Source organism: Stegodyphus dumicola, chromosome 3, assembly GCF_044657685.1.
Source record: "Stegodyphus dumicola isolate Sdum_Otavi_A_Nest chromosome 3, ASM4465768v1".
Taxonomy (NCBI): domain Eukaryota; kingdom Metazoa; phylum Arthropoda; class Arachnida; order Araneae; family Eresidae; genus Stegodyphus; species Stegodyphus dumicola.
Window position 1 is genome coordinate 24166782 of NC_140770.1, and position 19492 is coordinate 24186273.

Consider the following 19492-nt stretch of genomic DNA (forward strand, 5'->3'; position numbering starts at 1 on the left):
GCGTTGCTAATTTTTCATCTTGCCTGCTTCTAAAAAATACCTAATGTCTCTACAATGGTTCAGCATATTGCCGATCCATGAAGTACTGTGCCCCCAATTTATGATTTAACATATTCCCAATATTGTTCAACATATTCCTAATTCATTGTTCAACTTTGCCCATTCATGGTTTAGCATACTTATGGTTTAATATATTCTCAAATAATGATTTAACCAAAGCATTAACTAACTGAACAAGATTTCGCCATCTCTTGTTTGTAAATGTTTTAATAAAGTTTGTGAAACACTGAACCAAATTTTTAACAGCGGATTGTCTTGTAAAAACTCCATTTGGTAATTTATTTTTAATTGAGTACCTTCAGAAACTTTCAATTTTAATTGGGATTAATTTCAAAGTACTATGCATTTCAGTTCACAGAAGTACTATGCATAAATTAAACAATTCAGCATATTGCTGTTCTGATGAAATTTAGATAATTGCGATTCTTCCATACTGTTTCCTACATACCCTAAAAGTTTTAGGAAATAATTATTATCGTTATTATTCATGTTGTATCATCCAAGATACTGATTAAGAATTATTGCGATTCAGCAGTTGTTGTGAACCGATGTTGCTATTTGACATCATGATATTGATCTCCAAAGAAACTCGCATGCTGCGTCGTGACAGATTTTTAAACTTGTAGTCGTTCCATGTATCTTCTAATATTATGTAGGTTTTTCCTCTTAAAAATCTGTTTTTGTGTAAAGATGTATTGATCATTTGAATTAATGTCTTTCGAAAGACTGCAGATGAAACGAAGACCAGCTAGTGGCCTGGCAAGAACCCGCTGCTTGATTAATTGAATTTGGAATAACGCATGAATAAACTTTGATATTTGTGAAAGTATTACAAGTGTAAACACCTTGGGCCATAAATTAACTCACCGTTATGGAAAGAATACGTTTAAAAGGAGCAGAACCGTAATCTTCCTTAGATTTCACCGACAGCAGTGTATTGTGATTGAAACCCATCTTGCGTATCCGTCTGAGTGTATCCAACCAGTCGAAGGATTCTGGATTCCAGTTTTGTCCTTCTAAAACAGGCCAGCCTCCAAGGAATTTTAAAACTTTCTCCAGAGGCTTGCTACTCTCTTTTTCAATGCTTTCTGTCTCAAAAATAAAATGAATTAATGAAAATAAAATTTTGTTGATACACTTCTAAAATAAGTCTAAAACTTTTATTACAGTTTCCTAAGCATCTATTATTAGTTTGCTCTATCTGCAACCTCTTCTAATGTGGTGTTCATACGCAAGTGTTCAAGAAGACATGAGGAAGATTTTACGACCGGGTATTAAACGGCTCTTTATCCGTAATGAAGTAACGTATGATATAAGAATAATGTATTTGAATTGCGTCCTTTATTAATTTATATAGTGGCTTCACAGCTAAGCATGTTTGAAATAAATCATAGGATGATCAGTTTTAATATCTGAAGTTAAAATGGCTGAAGTGCAGAAACGCCCACTTATTTGTTTGGCGTTTATTTGGCGGTTTCTACAAGAGTAAGAAGAATTGGATTTTTGTCCATTAAGTGAAAATAGGTCGATGTGTACATGGATTAGGTCGATGTGTACATGGATAAAGTCAATGGAGTGTACAATGCCATTTTTGTGCAATTCTGGAATTTTTTTTAAGTGAAAATAGGTCGATGTGTACATGGATACCGAGTATGTGCAATTCTTAAAACCGCGCCAAGCAGTGGGCCATTCTGCACTTTCCCGGTTAAAATTATTAACGAGCAAACGAGGCAATATTAATTCCAAACGCATAGATACACATGAGTTTTATGAGCTTCATTAGATGTTTGCTTAGTTTGTGCACTCGACATCGACATCGACATCGACAAAGATTATCTTCCATTAAGTTCTTTGCAATATATTAGCCAAAGGAGTTCATACTTAGTTTTTTAAATATTTTTATTTCCTATTTTAACTATCTTCTAGTTGGTAATTACAGTCTGAAAATACCCACCTCTAAGCGCATTTAGTTAGGAAGTAGTTTAAACTTCATTTAGGAAGACAAATTGAGAAAGAAATGGTTAAAATGACGACTAATTTATTAAAATAAGTTAATTATTTTCCCCCCGGCCTTCTTTTATGAACAGTTTCAGTTCCGAAACAATCTTACCTGGCATTACCCGAGACTCGACCTGAAGTAGCTTTTGAAACTTCCAGCAGCCACCTCTTTCTTCAATAAATACTAATTAAAAATCAATAATTTATTAACATGCTAGAGGAATAATGCATTTTGCGTAACGCAGCGCTATCATTTACTGGTTTTATCAACGTATGCGCAAGTCGAGAGAAAGAAGCTCGGATTCCTTCTTTTGCCATTCTAAAACCACATTGCCCTTTACACCTCTTTGTTAAAGTCTCGGCAACCGAGTACATCTATTCTAATCACCAGAGAAATCATGTTTCTATCAAGTGTATGGGCAGGCATTAAAGGAGCATACGTAACAGAATAATGCAGGTACTCATTTACCTGACAGAAGTCCTGAAGTTGAAGTTGTAGTTGAAACAAGAAATAAAAAGGGCGCGTATGTTAAAACACTTTAAAATTCTGGTTAGATACTGGCGAAAGGTGAGATTTTACTCTGACCAGTTTCAAGCCGAGACAAGAGTCCCGCTTATTAATTTTATGGTATGTATTTTTCCGAAATGACAGCGAAACTAAATCTGACACATGCTTACAAGTAACGGTTTGATAAATCTTCTCTTGAAGAATTCTAGAACAAGATTTTTCCCGAAATTACAGAAGCTAGGTAATTACGAAATATCCTGTTTTCCACTTTAGGTAATCAATCTACGAACAAAACTCTCATTTAATATAAATGTATGTTTAAATCGACACTATTCTCTCTGTTTCCATGCTTTACATAACTAAGCTTATTAGCACAGTATTGTTACGTTTTTTCTTTTCTGACACCAGTTGTTGCGTTATTTTCTTCATTCACGTTCGCACGGGGTTCGTAGATTTGGAGTGAATAACGGCGACACTTGATGAAGTATTGAAACACACTTTATTTATCAAATGTTAATCAGGACAGCTCTAAAAACACTTTTGACAGTCGTCGGAGATCTACTACAAACACGTTGGAACAATCAGTGACACAGCCTTCACACTGTCAGGCAATAACGGTGGAGACAGCTTCACTGCAAAGCACCCGAGTGCACCTCCCAACTCTGCTTGGTTGTTCTCGGAACTCCACGTACTCTCGAGACTCTCCACACGATGCACTCGACGATACAGAAAAGGATAGCTCTCGACTCAGCGCAGTCTATGACGAAACTCGACGATGCACTAAAAGACTCGATGCACTCGACGACCACCTCGGCGCTAGACTTCGAGACACTCGCTCAATGACTGACTATCAGCTCGCTAGACGAGACACATGCACTCGATAAGAGACGCACACTTCCTCTCGATGAAGCACATTTACTCTCGATGAGAGACACACTTACTGACTGTAGACAAGCACGGTTTATATAGCTTTCGGCTTGTGTTCGGGAACATTCTGGGCTAAACCGGTAAGAATTCGTTCCAGAAAATTCTCCAACCGTCCATGGTATATCGCCAATTTTATCGCCAAATGGGAGATTTCTCGCCAAATATGGCAACCCTGCTCTTCTTCCTATTTTATGGCAACCCTAAAACTGCTTTGCGGGAAAGCCATCTCACCGCGCCTTTACATTTCGTAACAATATTAACTAAATTTGTGGCTTGAAAATAATGTGCTAAGTTTAGGACTGAAATACACAGTTTGTTTCATGCTGTAAGAAAGAACTTCTGAATTTTAAATTACCAAATTATAACTCGCGTGAGTCAAAATAATAAAATAGTCTATATCATAGTTATAAGTCTGTTTTACAGATGTGTAGGTCTTTGTAGAGTTTAGGAAAGTGCGGGCTATATATAAGCTGTTTCAAATTTGAGACAAAGCGTGGCAGCAGAGGCACAGGGTAACACAAGAAACGAACGCCCTTCGTACTTTAAAATAAATTAAATGAAGATAAAGGGAAAGGACTACTCAAGCGACAATATGGAAATGATTAATTTAATTTTTATTGAAGCAAATTGGAAGAGGGTTGTTTTTCTAAAAATATATTTGCTTTCATGTAATGCATATATTTTCATTCACGTCACACATAGGGAAAATCACGAAAACTCTTACTTAACCAACATGTTTTCAGTCATTTGAACCCGCCCATGATTAGTATTCGAACCGCTGGTTTTTAGCCCGTACTCCGGAATTTGAATCACGATGAAGTCACGTATGCGGTGGTTTTACTATTAGCTTGCTAAAGGCTAAGAAATTGATCAAAAAACATCGAGAATGGAAACTGCAGCAAAAAATGGAAGCATGCGATTTTAGAAGGTCAAGAAACATTTTCTGAAAGATTATTAGAAAAATGTTCGAAGAAAAAATTTCATTTCGAAGAATCAACTGGTATTATGTTGGGCAAAGAAAGAACCTTATGTTTAGCGTAGAATTTAATTAAAACGCTATCGAGGTTGATGGCGAATAGGTACAGATCCTTCTTCATCAGAAGTAAAGAAATCTGCAAAGAAGAAGACAGCCAACGGTCATATTTATTCATAAAGCAAAGAAGTAAAGCGAAAGAGAAGATAGTGCATTCGGTTGGCAGAAATAATAAAGAAACTAAGTTAGTAGAATTTTAAAAGCGTTAGGATGGACAGGAATCGAATTAAAGTCAGTAACTGAAGAAGATGTGACAAGCTCCAAACAAAATCCAATGCACTATGAAGAAGCGGTTTGGATAATTTTTGCAGACCCAAATTGAAAATTGCGAAGATTTTCAGCTACGATTAGATTTATTAATTTCTTCTTTTTAGACTAAACATCTGTTCCTTGATATGAAACTAGCACTTTTTTTTTTTTTTTTCGCCGATGTAACTCACATTGACAAGATATCTATAAATTCAAAAGAACTGAAATTAGAAGTAGAATCTTCAAGAAACAAAACGTGTATATAACTGATAAATGAAACATTGACTTTAAAATTAAACTTCTGGAGAATCTGTTAAATTTGTAACTGACAGAAGGAGAAAATTGAAGATCGGCAAGGTTATTTATATTATTTCTAACAGTGAAAAGTCGGGAAGTCTTCTTTGAGAACCAGACTTAAACCAGACCTTTTAAAGAACCACATTTTTTTAAAGGCTCTATCAATGACAACGGGAGATAAACATCTGTCAGTGGCAACTGATCTAAAAAAATTGAATTTTTTAGCAAGCAAAGGCTCTGATGAACAGACTTTGAAAGCGAGAAATACATAATAGTAAAAAGAAGCCATTCTTTTTACTTAGATGGGAGGCATGATTTAGCGTGCGGAATCAAGCCAAACAAGCAAAGGAGGTTTTATTGTGAACAGTGGTGCTGAAATCAGATTCACAAACATTTATCTTGTTTAATTAATAACTTTAATTCCGAACCAGTCATTCCTAATATTTTTTTTAATTCTATTAACTTCTCTGCTTTCGGTATGAATACTGCCTTTGGCTATCCTCTTCTTTAGAGAATTTCTTTGTTCCTGTTGAAGTATGACCTGTACCTGCTCGCTCTCGAAATAGATAGAATCGTAATTAAAATCTACGCCAAGCACAAGGTTACTGCTTTCTCTATTTTTATGCTTTGGCGTGTTTCTCTTTTCTCTTGATTTTCTGAGTTATTTTTACACATTGTGTATGTAATAAATAATATACATTTGTGTAAGAAGCGTCCAAGCATCCAACAGACACCATACTCTCCTGAGATGCATCGAATAACGTTCTGATTTGGAAACTGTTGTATTGCAGCTGAAAGGAGTTCCAAGAACCTCAGTCTGTCATGGCGGAAATATGAACCTCTGTCATGGAAAAATACCTCTCGTCTACGTCCTCTCGTCTACGTCCATGAACCTCTCGTCTACGTCCATGAACCTCTGTCATGGACGGTCTGTCATGGAAAAATATCTCTTCCAGAAATCGTTTGAGCTAATTGGCAGTTATAATTGCGTGAAGAGCAGATTTCTTACTTTCTGTTTCCTAAGTAATTTCAAATTAACGCAATTCATTATTGTAACTGACTTTTTATTAGAAACTATCTTGATTTGACTTCTATTAAAAGTAATTTTTTGTAATGGTGTAAAATGTTCAAAAATCTACTGTGGCATCAGAAAAAAAATGCTCGTCTTTTTCTTTTATCACAGCCTGAAATTAAAAACCGGTATTCGTGAAATTACTTCATAAAGAACATGGGCTGTCACATTAAACAGACCCAAGGAGTAACCCATTGATTTAAAATGTGCGACGTGAAACGAAACTGCTCAATCATGTGAAAAAGATAGGTTTCAGAAAAAAATAAATACGCCTTATTTTAAGAGAAATGTTAAAGTATAATATCAGATTACCGTAAATAAAACAAAGTTATTCTTCATAGTCAACATACTGAAAGCTTATAATTGAAGAAACAATCAGAAATTTAAAAGCAAATCATATTCTATGAATTTGATGCTTATTTTTACAAGAAGTAATTTAAAATTTGCTCTATAAATAGTGTAATATAAAAAAGGAATTTTTTTTATGTTTCGCATTTAAAAAAGTGCTAAAAGTATAAATTTGCAATCAGACTTACCTAGATCCATGCAAGAGTCATACATTTCTTTTACCATGTGAATAAAATCAGGTTCCTCTCCCGTCAGTTCCTTTTCTAAGAGAACTAAGAGCAAAATAATATTAATATTTATACATAGAGCTCTAACGTTATCAGTAAGCATTGTAATATCAAATTTCCTGGAGTCTGTTAATAAAAAGAAAATAAAGGAACCATTATTTTTTTGGGAGGGAGGCCTTTCGACACAAGAAAAGTTATCCGGAGTTACGTTAAGTCATATAAAATGTGGCACACAAAATTCAAAAATTGCAAAATATGACTACCATTTTGTGCCATCTTATATGATGCAAGGGTGTTTCCGAGTTTCTGCAAATATAGAAGCATAAGAAATTATTTCTTTAATTTCTAAATTAGCTGAGGTTTTGGTATTGTCATAAGAACTCAGCACATGTAGAAATTGAATTGAAGACATACAATTATAAGCTGAAGTATGAACAAAGTTACTAATAAATCGATCATAAAATCTGTATGTAGGGCAGATAATTATACATAACGCATTGTTTCGAAAAATCTGCTCAGTATTTCAGTTCAATTTGCATTCACTTGCGAAACTCCATGACGTCAGCACGAGAATCGGACTGATGGTAGGTCAGTTTAATCTTTCCAATTAGACTACAGGCCAATAATTCAAATCATAGTCAGATTATCATCCATTATTTGCTATTATTGCAGGTCATCCTCCATTATTTGCTAACTGCCTAAGATGGTTTCCAAAATTTTAAAGCAAATTCAGGACTGTACCTAATGAACCACGTTTAATGTTTCGAGATTGGAATTACAATGCTACTAAGTTTGATTTTTTAACATTCATATGACCATTATTATTTGTTTGGTATTACCAAAAATGAAAAAAAATGATACATTTTTAAGATAAACACTTGAAAATTTTGCGTCTTTAGACATGCGTTATTTTGCCTCTAAATCCTTATATTATCAGGACTTGTGTTCCTCTTTACTTGCTTTGGAAACATGAACTGTCCTGACTCGGAACAGGGAGCTTATTCAAGCTATGTTCAATAAATTGTGAAGTAGACAATACACACAGGAAGGGTATACGAAACCCTTTATTTTTCTATCTTTACAGCGAACTTCGGAATACAGAGACCAACCACTTGTGGTCTGAACGTAAGGATATAAAAATACTAACTAAAAACTCTAACTAAAATTAACTTTGGATTAATATACAAGTGCCTAACTTCAAGATTGGCCGTTATTTAACAAAAATCCGTATGTAGTACAGAGAGCTGCTAAAACTACGATACATTTAAAATTATTAAGAGGATTAAACCTCTGGCCTTAAAGGCAACCAGCAAACGAGTAAAACTACTATGGCAATCGGCCTGCTTCAAATAACTCCTTCCTCTCTCTTGCTTGGCAAAAAGCCGCAACTTAAGTACTTGGCGTTAGCAAGATAAATTTGCATAAATAAGTTAAAGCTTTTAATTCTGGCCAGAAGTAGAAAATAAGAAGTGATAGTAAAGATTTAAAATAAAATAAACGTTAGTAAAACTTAGGATCCTTACAATATAAGCGTTAAAGAATGTATCTCTTTTGACGTACGAAAATAACTGCATTATTATTTAGATAATCGCATCCTTTTACATGCATAATATTTAATTTTTAAGTAACTGCATCTACTTATACTCCAGGCGTCGTGGAGAATTCTCTTGAGTGCTGATTAGGATCTGCACCTAGGCAGTCTCGGCACTGGGGAAGTAAAATCAGTCTTCGCAGGACTAGAACCATCGGTCCTTCGATGGTAGGTTCTGGCTCATCAGGGACCGTACTAGTACTGTCTTGTCTGCCCGTTGGCTGTGGGAATGCTACATATGTTGATACTAATTGGTGGTCCTCTGGGGTTTTGTGTCCGTTTGTCCACTCGTGAAAATTTCGTTTTTCTCCTGCGGTCAGGTTGTCACCGATTGGGGCCCGATTGCGACTGCTCGCAACAGACTGTTTTCAAGCAGAGGTAGCCTTGACTCTTGTGGACTGTATCCCTTTAAGACTTCATATTCTGTCCCCAATCAGGTAAACCGCGGGGGCTGCGGCTCTTTGGATCGCAACTAGATGTGGATGGGAGTAAATATACCTGGGTTTGGGTCCACCGTCTAGGGAGATACGAATAATATTTAAATTGAAAAATGAATACCATTATTTTTCCAGCTCATTCATAAAGGTATATCCTTGCCACGTTTTAGTGGAAAAGTAGTTTCAGGAATATTTGTTACCATATGGATTCTGAAGTTTTGTATATTTTTGCATTTCTTTCTGTTTTAAATCTTGAATCAGGAGTTTTCTAAAGTAATATTCAAGTCCTGTTTTTGCCAGAAAAGTAAAGAACTTTATTTCTGTGTTGGCAAGAGTTTTATTAGCAGAAAATTTCAAGTTTCGGTGATGCCAACGAGAGTTTAAAAATCAAGCTTTCCAGTTTGCTAGTTGAAAATGTTGACTACTACACGGTACTTGGCACATGGGAACAGTAGATTTTGTTCTTCACAGTTGTTCAAATGTATCGTTCAGATACTGACTTACTAATTAGTTTGCGTTATTTCCCTAAAATAGCAATGATTCCTAACTTTAATAACAGCATCAATATTTTGGAGTCTATATCTACATCAATATTTTCAAGACTTAAAGAATTGAGCAAAAAACAGAAATGTAGTATTTAGATTGAGAAGCTGGTAATATTAAGAATTTGTAATAATTCAATGCAAAAGTCTTTTGTATTAAGGAATTAATCAGTAATAACTGCATATATATGTATATATATATAAGGTCTTCCACATACTGCCTAATGCATTTATCTCAAACAAAATGGACTGTTGGTTAAACAATAAAAAAAAATTTAAAGTGTCGGAATGTCAAAACGAATCAAATTCCATTTACTTAGTTTTAAAATGAGGTTTTTCTAGTTTAATATGTAACGTTGAAAATAATAAGTAATCTTTAATAATAATAATTAAGCAATATTTTAAAAGAAAATCTTTCCCTTTCGTATTGTTGCGTGCGTACGGGTTCGTTATGAAATGAATGCACAAGTCCAATGAAAAATGAACAAAAATTTATTATTATCACAACAAAAATGCTTAAATTTTCTCAAATTATCATGCAGTATTACAATATCTCACAGTAGTTATCTTTTAACTACTCAAATATCCAATAGAACGTAATTCAAAACAGCTAAAGAACGCTAATCCGCGAATTCGCTACAATCAACAAGAGCAGTTTTTTAAACAACAACAAACTAAGCAACTACTACAAACTGAGATGTTTTTCTCCTTTTATAAGATTTTAAAATCACGCGCTAGAATTTTCAAGTACTTTCTCGAAATCAAAAAGAGATATTTATTTATTTAATGCACGCGCTCTTGTATTTTCAATTTTCCGGCTTAGCTTTCTTTTAATATTCGTCACGCGCTGCACTGCGCGAGAAATAAAACCATTTAATTTATAATTGAACTAACATTAGCTTTTTAAATACCAAATTCGTAACACTGCCCCCTTCCCAAGGACTGCACGTCCCGGGCAGTACAATCCCTGGACAGGAAGCTAAACTTACAACTGTGGCATAAATGCATTAATAAGCATTACATTACAATAATAAACAACATGAACAATAAATGCAATACATAAAACAAATCAAATGCTATCAAATACAAATCAAATACACATTTAAAAACAAAATGGACCATGGTCTTATACTCTTTACAATTATTTACATTATGTACTATGGCCATAGTAATAAGCTAACCTGTCGTAAGAGTTCGAAGACTCACGGATCCGAACCACGACGTCATTCGTGTTCAGCACTGTGTATGGACCATCCGAAGACGACTGTAATTTAGGACTCAGTCCTTTTCGTTGAATAGGGTTCCACAACCACACCTTGTCTCCTTTGTTGGATCTCTGTCTAGTAGCTCTTGTGTCGCATCTGGTCTTCATTTTCTCCGTCGCCAAGTTGACTCGCTTTCGTGCAGAAGGGTGCATCCCCTCAAATCGGGCCTGGGCATCTTGGATGTGTTCCTCAGGCGATGAAGGCGCATCCGTAGGGCGACTAAACAGGCGGTCACAAGGCAGACGAAGGTCTCGACAGAAGAGCTTCTGGGCTGGAGAATAGCTGGTAGTCTTGAGTTTCCTTTCGACCCTGGTATGATTTCGGCAGCTTCCCGAGCTCGATCTTTCGGACAAGGCGTCGACATTTCCAGGCGAGGATCCCTTTTGAGGATGGATAATCATGCCATCAGATGCTGAAAGCAGCTTATTGTTTTTGAAATCTAAGGAAAAATTGTATTTCCTTAAAAAGACCAATCCGAGTATGCATGGATCTGTAATATCCGCCACATATGCCGTGTGATGGTAGGCGGCACTTCCAAACGTGATGTTTACGTTTAACTTCCCAGTTATGTCGATCTTGTCACCAGACACAGTCTGGAGGGTAACGCAGGGCGGCGTCCAGATAAGTTTGTTTCCTAGTTGTTGAGCCAAATCTTTTCGGATGATGGTGACGTTGGCTCCTGTATCTATAGTCATATTGCACGGAACTCCATTAATATGTCCTATTATGAAAAGTCCATTACTGCCGCCTCTCACTGCAGAAATCTGAAGCGCTTTAAACGGGGGCTTTTCATTATCTGGCAACCTCCGCCCCGCGAGATAGCCACTAATTAGTTTCCCTGCTGCTTGTTAGAAGCGGTCTTAACATCAGTACCCTGGGGTGTTTTGCAGTTTCGTCGTATGTGTCCTTCAGCACCGCAGTTCCAGCACTTAACGGTCGGTTTCTTCTCACCAATATTCCGTCTCAAGGCATTCAGTTGTCTAGTTAAATCGTCAAGTCGAGCGGTGACTTGATCCCCTGGCTCCTGGACTTGAGCAGCTCTGACTGGGTGGCGGTCTCGACGAGTGGCTTGCTGGGCTGCCTCAAATTTCATGGCGTACACTAGAGCACTTTTTAAATCTTTTACATCCGCCATTCGTAGAGCTTTCTGTATTTCAGTATCTCGGATGCCGTCGATAAAGTATTGCAAGGACAGGATTTCCCTTGTTTCTGTCAGGCATTCCGAAAAGGCGAGATGGGACAGCCTTTCAACATCCGCGGCGAGCTCCTGAAGTGTTTCGGTAGGCTTCTGTTGACGAGATTTTAATTGGAGCCTGCTGTAGTCTTTTAAACACTTCTCCCCAAAGCGCAACTCGAAGGCGCCGGACAGAGCTTCGAAATCTAACCTTTTGTTTTCGGGAAGAGTCTGAAGGATATCCGCTGCGTCGGCTCTTAGAGAAGCGGCGTGATGACAGGCCTTAGCTTGGGAATCCCATCCATTCGCATCCGCCACGATAGAAAATTGTGTCTTATACACCTGCCAGGAGGTCTTCCCATCATATGTGGATATCTTCAGAGGTGGACGAGCAGGCATTGGTAAGAATTTAAAATCATCACTCCTGCTCCCTGCCGACGCTACGAATTTCTTTAAAGTATCCATTTCTTTGGCAACTGCAGAAACTCTCTCATCAATTTGTTGTTCGATTTGGTGTTGGACGGCACAAACTCTTCCTTCAATTCGTTCCTCCACAGCAGAAACTCTCCCTTCTATATATTCTTTTACAGAAGAAACTCTTTCTTCTATTTCTTCTTTCACCGAAGAAACTATTTCTTCAATATGTCCAACTTTATTTTCAACTGCGTCAATTCTACCTTCCATAGCTTCAAATTTATTTTCTATTATGCAAGTAATTTCTCTTTTCATTTCTTCTTGACCAGCTTGAACGGCTTTCATTTCGTCCTTAACGGATTCCTGGCCCAATTTCATTTCTGCTTTAACGGATCTAATCTCTGCTTTAACAGAGTCTTTCATCTCTTCTTTAAATGATGCTTGGCCAGCTTCCATCTTTTCTTGGAATGCAGCAAAAGCACTAATGAGCTGTCTCAATTGTTCTTCCATCGCTCTTGTTATTGGCATTCAAACCCCACTCCTGACAACAAAAAATGTTGCGTGCGTACGGGTTCGTTATGAAATGAATGCACAAGTCCAATGAAAAATGAACAAAAATTTATTATTATCACAACAAAAATGCTTAAATTTTCTCAAATTATCATGCAGTATTACAATATCTCACAATAGTTATCTTTTAACTACTCAAATATCCAATAGAACGTAATTCAAAACAGCTAAAGAACGCTAATCCGCGAATTCGCTACAATCAACAAGAGCAGTTTTTTAAACAACAACAAACTAAGCAACTACTACAAACTAAGATGTTTTCCTCCTTTTATAAGATTTTAAAATCACGCGCTAGAATTTTCAAGTACTTTCTCGAAATCAAAAAGAGATATTTATTTATTTAATGCACGCGCTCTTGTATTTTCAATTTTCCGGCTTAGCTTTTAATATTCGTCACGCGCTGCACTGCGCGAGAAATAAAACCATTTAATTTATAATTGAACTAACATTAGCTTTTTAAATACCAAATTCGTAACAGTATGTTCATCAAAATCAAGGAATAAAAGTTAAAAGCGCAGAGCAAAAAGCTGAAACAAAAATTAGTATCGTATGGAATTTTCTAAAATATGATAAAATACAATAGAGGAAAATATTTAGCAATTTTAAATGCAAAGGACAAAAACCCCCATTGTAGCAAATAGTGAATTCATAAAACGGTATGCTAACAAACAATACAGTTTTTAATTTATTTGTTGAGCCGTAAAACACTTTGAACAATTTAATATATGATAAATAAAATAAGACTTATGAAATCAAAGATTTCTCGATTACTTCATAGGGTTCCAACCTTGAAGTTACAGCTATGTGTGTGGAACCTTGAGAACTAGTAAGTGAGTAATCGCTTTAGCTCAGGAAACAGAAACGTAAACTCAAGAAGGGTTAGTTAATTACCCTTTATTGCTCAAAATAAGTATTAACATTAAAATAAGGATTACATTGAACACAAACATTGCACTACAGATACGGACTTATATAACGAGTACTGGTATAAAATATTGCCAAAGCAATGTGGCATAGGTCATAACTCATACATGCAAGTACAATTGTTAGAACTGTTACACATGCGTTACATAGTATGTAGTACAAATGCAATTCAAGTAATATAAGGGTTCAAGTAGCTAATGATAACAAGTAATGGTTATTCATATTCATATTGATGCGATTTCGTTCCAAGATTCCGTTATCGTGATTACACTTGTGATAACCAATTTCTATGTTGACATACACAAAACTTAATATACATTTATACAACAACAACAACAAAAAAAAAAAGAGGTATTGACATTCACAGAAAAAAAAAAAAGAGAGAGAGTTTATATTAATAAATAATATCAATTTTTTTTTAAAAACTACAAGCTATTTACATTAACCCTTAGCGCTCCGTTAGCTCCGCTGCGGAGCCGTCCGTCATTTGTTGCGTAACTCCGTAGGCTCCACTGCGGAGCCCAATGTTTTTAGTATGATTAGGCTTAAGATGTTACGGAGTCGTCAGCGTTGGCAATTGTTACCTGTAGTTAAAACGTGCTCAGTCTCGCTACTGTTACGATTGTAACATTATTTGACCCATTTTATGGTTAGCAACATGGAGAAAAATAATTATTGTGATGAGAATACAGAGTTGAGTTATAGTGAAGATGTGTTTTATTTTTCATTGTTAGATGATATTGCGGAAGACAATGGTGATCATAATTCTGACACGTCAAGTAATGGTTCGAAATTATACTATCAAAGAGACGACGAATGGTAGTTATTGAAAGTGAAAGCGAAGAGTCGCCGGAAGACTTAGATGAATGGCGCGATGTCACGGAAGAATTAGATATTCCGGATAGAATACATTTTAGTGTATCGCCAAAGGTGAATTACAAAATTTAAAATTTACTTTTCATTTACAAGAAGAAGGTGCATATGTATAAAATAAATAAAATCAAAAACATTCACAAGCACGTGTATTTCTTCTCACTTAAATTAAAACTCCTTCTTCACACTCGTTCCGCTTCGAAAATGTGCCGGAGTTGCTGGTAGGCAGTGGTACAAAAACGTGCTGAGCGCTAAAGGTTAAATACAATAGTAACTTATTTAGTTTCACTTCTTGTGCTGTTGGCACGATTTAAAATTCCAAATCAATATTTAAAATGTAATCTAAGGTAGCTATGCCTACTTCTAACTTCTCTAGCATCGTTTTCGCTTGCTTAAATTTGGTGAGGAGTTCTTTAGCTTTTTACGCATGGTTTTTCATCCATTCAAAAAATGAGAGGTTTGTAGCCTTTTTCTTCCATGTAACGAAATCAGTGAAATTTCGACTTAAGTACCGCTCTTCGTTCATTTACATTAACCGCGATTCTCAAAACACACTCTGGCAGGAAATTTGTAAGCTGAAATTAGGAGTGACAGGAAAGTAGCTTTAAACTAAAGATAACTGTTAAAGACTTAGGATAAACCTTACAACTTAATAAAGCTAACTTCTCCTACATAAAAATATAAATAAATATGAAATACAAAAAGAGTCAGGAATTGGGTTATATTTATTTGTAACATTTTTTTATTGAAATGTATATAAATTTAAAATTTGATAGAAAATAATTTGGGACATTTTTTTTAAATATTTGAACGAGTCACGTAACACTACTTTAATCGATTCTTAGAAACACAGGAAAACTATGAAATTTTGACAAATATTTTCAGCCATGTCTACTTACGTTTGAGTCGGATATTGAAGTCATCTTGAATTTCGAAGAAGAGGAAATGTATGAACTGCCATCACTTATGGCATGCCTTTTTAACCAACCACCACAGGCAAATTGATAGAAGTCGTCACAAGGTTCCACGCTACTGTTTAAATTGAACAAGATGTCGGCAACTGCAAGGTAGCGAAATACTTATTTTAGCATTGTTTGAAAAGCAAGAAGAATTTGAGAACAAGTTATAGCAGCCAAAATAAACTGCTCAGGAAAATAAATTTCTAGCTCGAAGAATAAAGCTGACATACATCCTACGCCTCACTCCCCTCCTATGCCTTCTATGTCTGACACTCTTGAAGATCTACGGCATCGAGTTATTGAAGCAGTGAATTCGATAACCAAAGACCAGCTGATTCGTGTGTGGCAAGAAATGAGCCACCGTTTTGACATTTGTCGTGTACCACACGGGGCTCATATTCAATGCATACCATAATTGTAAACTTTTCTCTATCCATTAACGTTAGAATCATGTTTCTGTCTTTTGTAGTTTGAAATCTGCTCTTCCTTTTTGAATAACCCTATACATTTCATTCTATGGAAACTTAAATGGCGAGCTTTATTCTATAACAAAAAAAATCCCTAAAATTCAGCAATATCTCTGTAAATAAGTACTTTTTAATAAAGCAGTTGGGAGGGGGAAACGTGGTGTTTCTGTTTAACACTACCTGGGACGCTGCATTCCAAAAGATTAGAATAACTGATAATCATCCTCCAACAGGTTAAGGATTACGAGTTTCTATGAAGCAGAAATCAAGGAGCGACATAATACTTCAAAACTGTCAATATGAACAGCTAAATATATGAATGTTACCTGATTTGAGGCACTTGGGTTTGAAGCAGGTATCAGTACAGTCGTTGGGGCCATGCTCTGCCTTTACTGCATCCAGTGGGATATCGGAAACGTTTTCTGAAGAGTTTCTGGGAAGAAGCATTACGTTTGCTACACTCGGTGAAATGTCTGTAACATATTCTGAAGAGTTCTTGGGGAGAGGCTCTGCGTTTTCTACAACCGGTGAAATGTCAGTAACTTGAATTGAATCTGTAACAGAATTCACTTATGGTTTACGTCTGTGATATAGAAAATACATGCAAATATAAAAATTAACAATGAAATGAATATGTAGGTTGGTATTATCTTTTTTTTTTTTTTTTTTTTTTTTTTTAGTCCAAAGGGATTTGAATCCCGAAGGACTATTAGTTTCGTTTTGGCATTTTGCGTCGGACTCATAAATGTCGGTTCACTTTTCAAACTGTTGCCACAAAATGTTAGAGTCCTGCATTATATTTGAAGAAATTAAATAATGAAAAATCTGCATAAATGTATGTATATTTGTCGTATTGTGATAAAACAACGGTACATAGAGTCATCGAATTTTGAATAACGTAATCCTCCAACGAATATGTGCATGTGGAAGACCAAATTTGAAATTTGAAATTTGTTTTATGATCGATTTCCTATTTTTTAAAACTTTGACGAATTTTTGATTAACAAACTCAAGGATTTCAAAGCGAGCAATGGCAACGTTGTGCAGAAAAAACATTTTTATCTCCAGCGCGTGAGTCTCTGTATCGGAAATTCTAAAGATATGCTCGTTTTAAAACTATTTTGCGATATTGCTGTTGCACTGGATCTTATGGTTTAAGTGCGAGGAACATGATATTTAATAAAGAAAGGTAACACACAAAATGTTAAAAAAACGCCCCTTTGGACGTAATTTAAAATCTAAAACATTTCAGATTTTTTTTTTTTTCTTTTTTTTTTCTTTTTTTTCTTTTTTTTTTGTAAAAGAAAAATTTTAGAAGCATGATACAGGTAATGGGGGACACCAGCGATGTACCATAGGTCAACTGGTAATGCCTTCCCATACTAACTCTTTGAAAAAAAAAGGGGGGGAATTGCAAGTTTCATAAGTATTTGCATAGACTGAAGCTTTCTAAAAGGTCTAGAGTTTGCCCATTATGGTACATCGTGCAACCCCACAGTACGCCCCGCATCCAGTATTTATTCAAAATAAGGATGTAGAGCATAAGTAGATTACAAAATAGTCGGAATACAATTTGAGATTCACAAGATAAATAATACATCTTGTGCATGACACAGTATCTCTTATGTTGGTGCACAATTAAGGACGTTTCTAGGTATAGGCCTTGTTTCCATTAAAAGTTCTATACTACCAGTGAATGGCGCTATTCAGCTTTCGAGACAGAAATAAAGAGATACCAAATTTTTGTTGTACTTTGATATACTTGTCGATGTGAAACTCCAGACTACTTCCTATGACGACACATATGCTCGCACCAGCCTCATCAGAAACTGAACATAGAGCGTGATATAAGTCATAACTTAATGCCATGCTCAAAGCTACCCCCCCCCCCCGCAGAAAAAGAAATTTATTTTCAACTTTAAACTACTACTGTTTTCTTTCTACCTTTATCTCTGCCTTTTCGTTTTTTAATTACTCGATATGCCCAAGATTGGGGTTTTTATCATCAATCGTGATAACAGAAAGAATTACACATGCACTTTATTAAAAACAAATATTACGTGTATGAGGTAACTGAAATTGTATTTTCAACTAAGTTTCAACTAAGTTCAACTAAGTTTCAACTAAGTTCAACTATTTTCAACTAAGTTCAACTTCAAATTATCCTAATGATTCTACAGTGGCGCCCGAATTAAAAGGTGGTGGACAATAACTCGTCATCATCAGGATTTGACGACTGGTTCCTCTAATCCCCAGTCGCTCTTTAAAAGGAGAAGTATATGAGGTATTTTCTCCTTCAAGTCTATTAAAAAAATTAGTGAATTGGTATACTACATACTGTATGACATAACTGGACTGTATGTGATATTATATAAGGAGCTATATATGGTTAAGGCCCACCAGCGGCCGAGTGGTAAAGTCGCTGAACACTGGTAGTTCGGTCCGAGGTTCGAATCCCGCGAACGGGCTGGCTGCATGGGCGTTTCCGTGGTTTTCCCCATATGTAACATGTATACGAGCCAGTTTCCCTTAGAAAGTCCTCCACGAAGGCATTTCTCACCTTACGCAGATAGCCCTCGAGGTTTTTCCATAATCACAGACACACACACACGCTATATGTGGTTTCAGCTCACACTTATTAAGAGAGATAATCTAAATTGTGCGTTTTTAAAGTTACCATCTTACTCATCAATCGTGATAACAGAAAGAATTACACATGCACTTTATTAAAAACAAATATTACGTGTATGAGATAACTTAAATTGTATTTTCAACTAAGTTTCAACTAAGTTCAACCTGCTTGAGGCTCTGGCAACCATTCTTCCATGAAATTCATGGACAAGACAACAACAGCTAGACTTAAGAAAAAAAGAAAGAGAAAGAAAGGAAACAGTTAAACCTTACTTACTCTAGCATTAGTCTAGCGTCATTACCTGCTTACATAAAAGAAAAACTGAAGACATTCACATAAAAGAAATTTCATAAGGTTCAAAATAATCTAATGACTCTGCAACAAGTACAGTAAAAAATTCAAAATTTTGAAAAGTGTTTAAGAATCCTGTGATAATAGGATCTTTAAACACTGTTTACCGTGTACTCTGTTACGGTTAAAATAAGATAAATTTCTCACCTTAGTTTAGTTTGCTTTTGTTAACGCCGTAGAGTCATTAAGTTATTTCGAAACAGAAGGCATAAAAATGAGTAATACCCTCTCCAGGACTCAAACCTGGAATTCTCAAATACGGGCCGAGTTTGCTATTGTTACACCACGAAGGCATCCCGGAAGGAGAGAGAAAAAACCTTACATACTCCCCCTTTTAAAGCGCGACTGGGAATTAGGGGATTCAGTCGCCAAATCCAGGTGGTGACGAATTATTATCCACCACCTTTTATTTCGGGCGCCACAGTACAGCCACTAGGATTTTTTGTTGCAGGAGACATGAAAAATGAGCAATGCCCTTGTCGGAACTCGAACCTGGACCTCTCGAATATGCGTCAAGTGTGTTACCTTTACACCACGAAGGCATGACGTATGAAAGAACATAATACCTTGTAAT

The 19492-nt window shown here is 35.9% G+C and overlaps 1 protein-coding gene across 1 annotated transcript; it reads right to left on the bottom strand.

Moving 5' to 3' along the window:
• Positions 1–928: 928 nt before the first annotated feature.
• LOC118180095 (neprilysin-2-like) lies at positions 929–18847 on the bottom strand. Its single transcript, XM_085812330.1, has 4 exons — positions 16262–18847; positions 15409–15569; positions 6681–6764; positions 929–1148 (listed from the first exon to the last, which is right to left on the bottom strand). The coding sequence occupies exons 1-3, from the start codon at positions 16380–16382 to the stop codon at positions 6756–6758; spliced, it is 291 nt and encodes a 96-aa protein (XP_085668456.1). The 5' UTR covers positions 16383–18847; the 3' UTR covers positions 929–1148; positions 6681–6755.
• Positions 18848–19492: the final 645 nt, after the last annotated feature.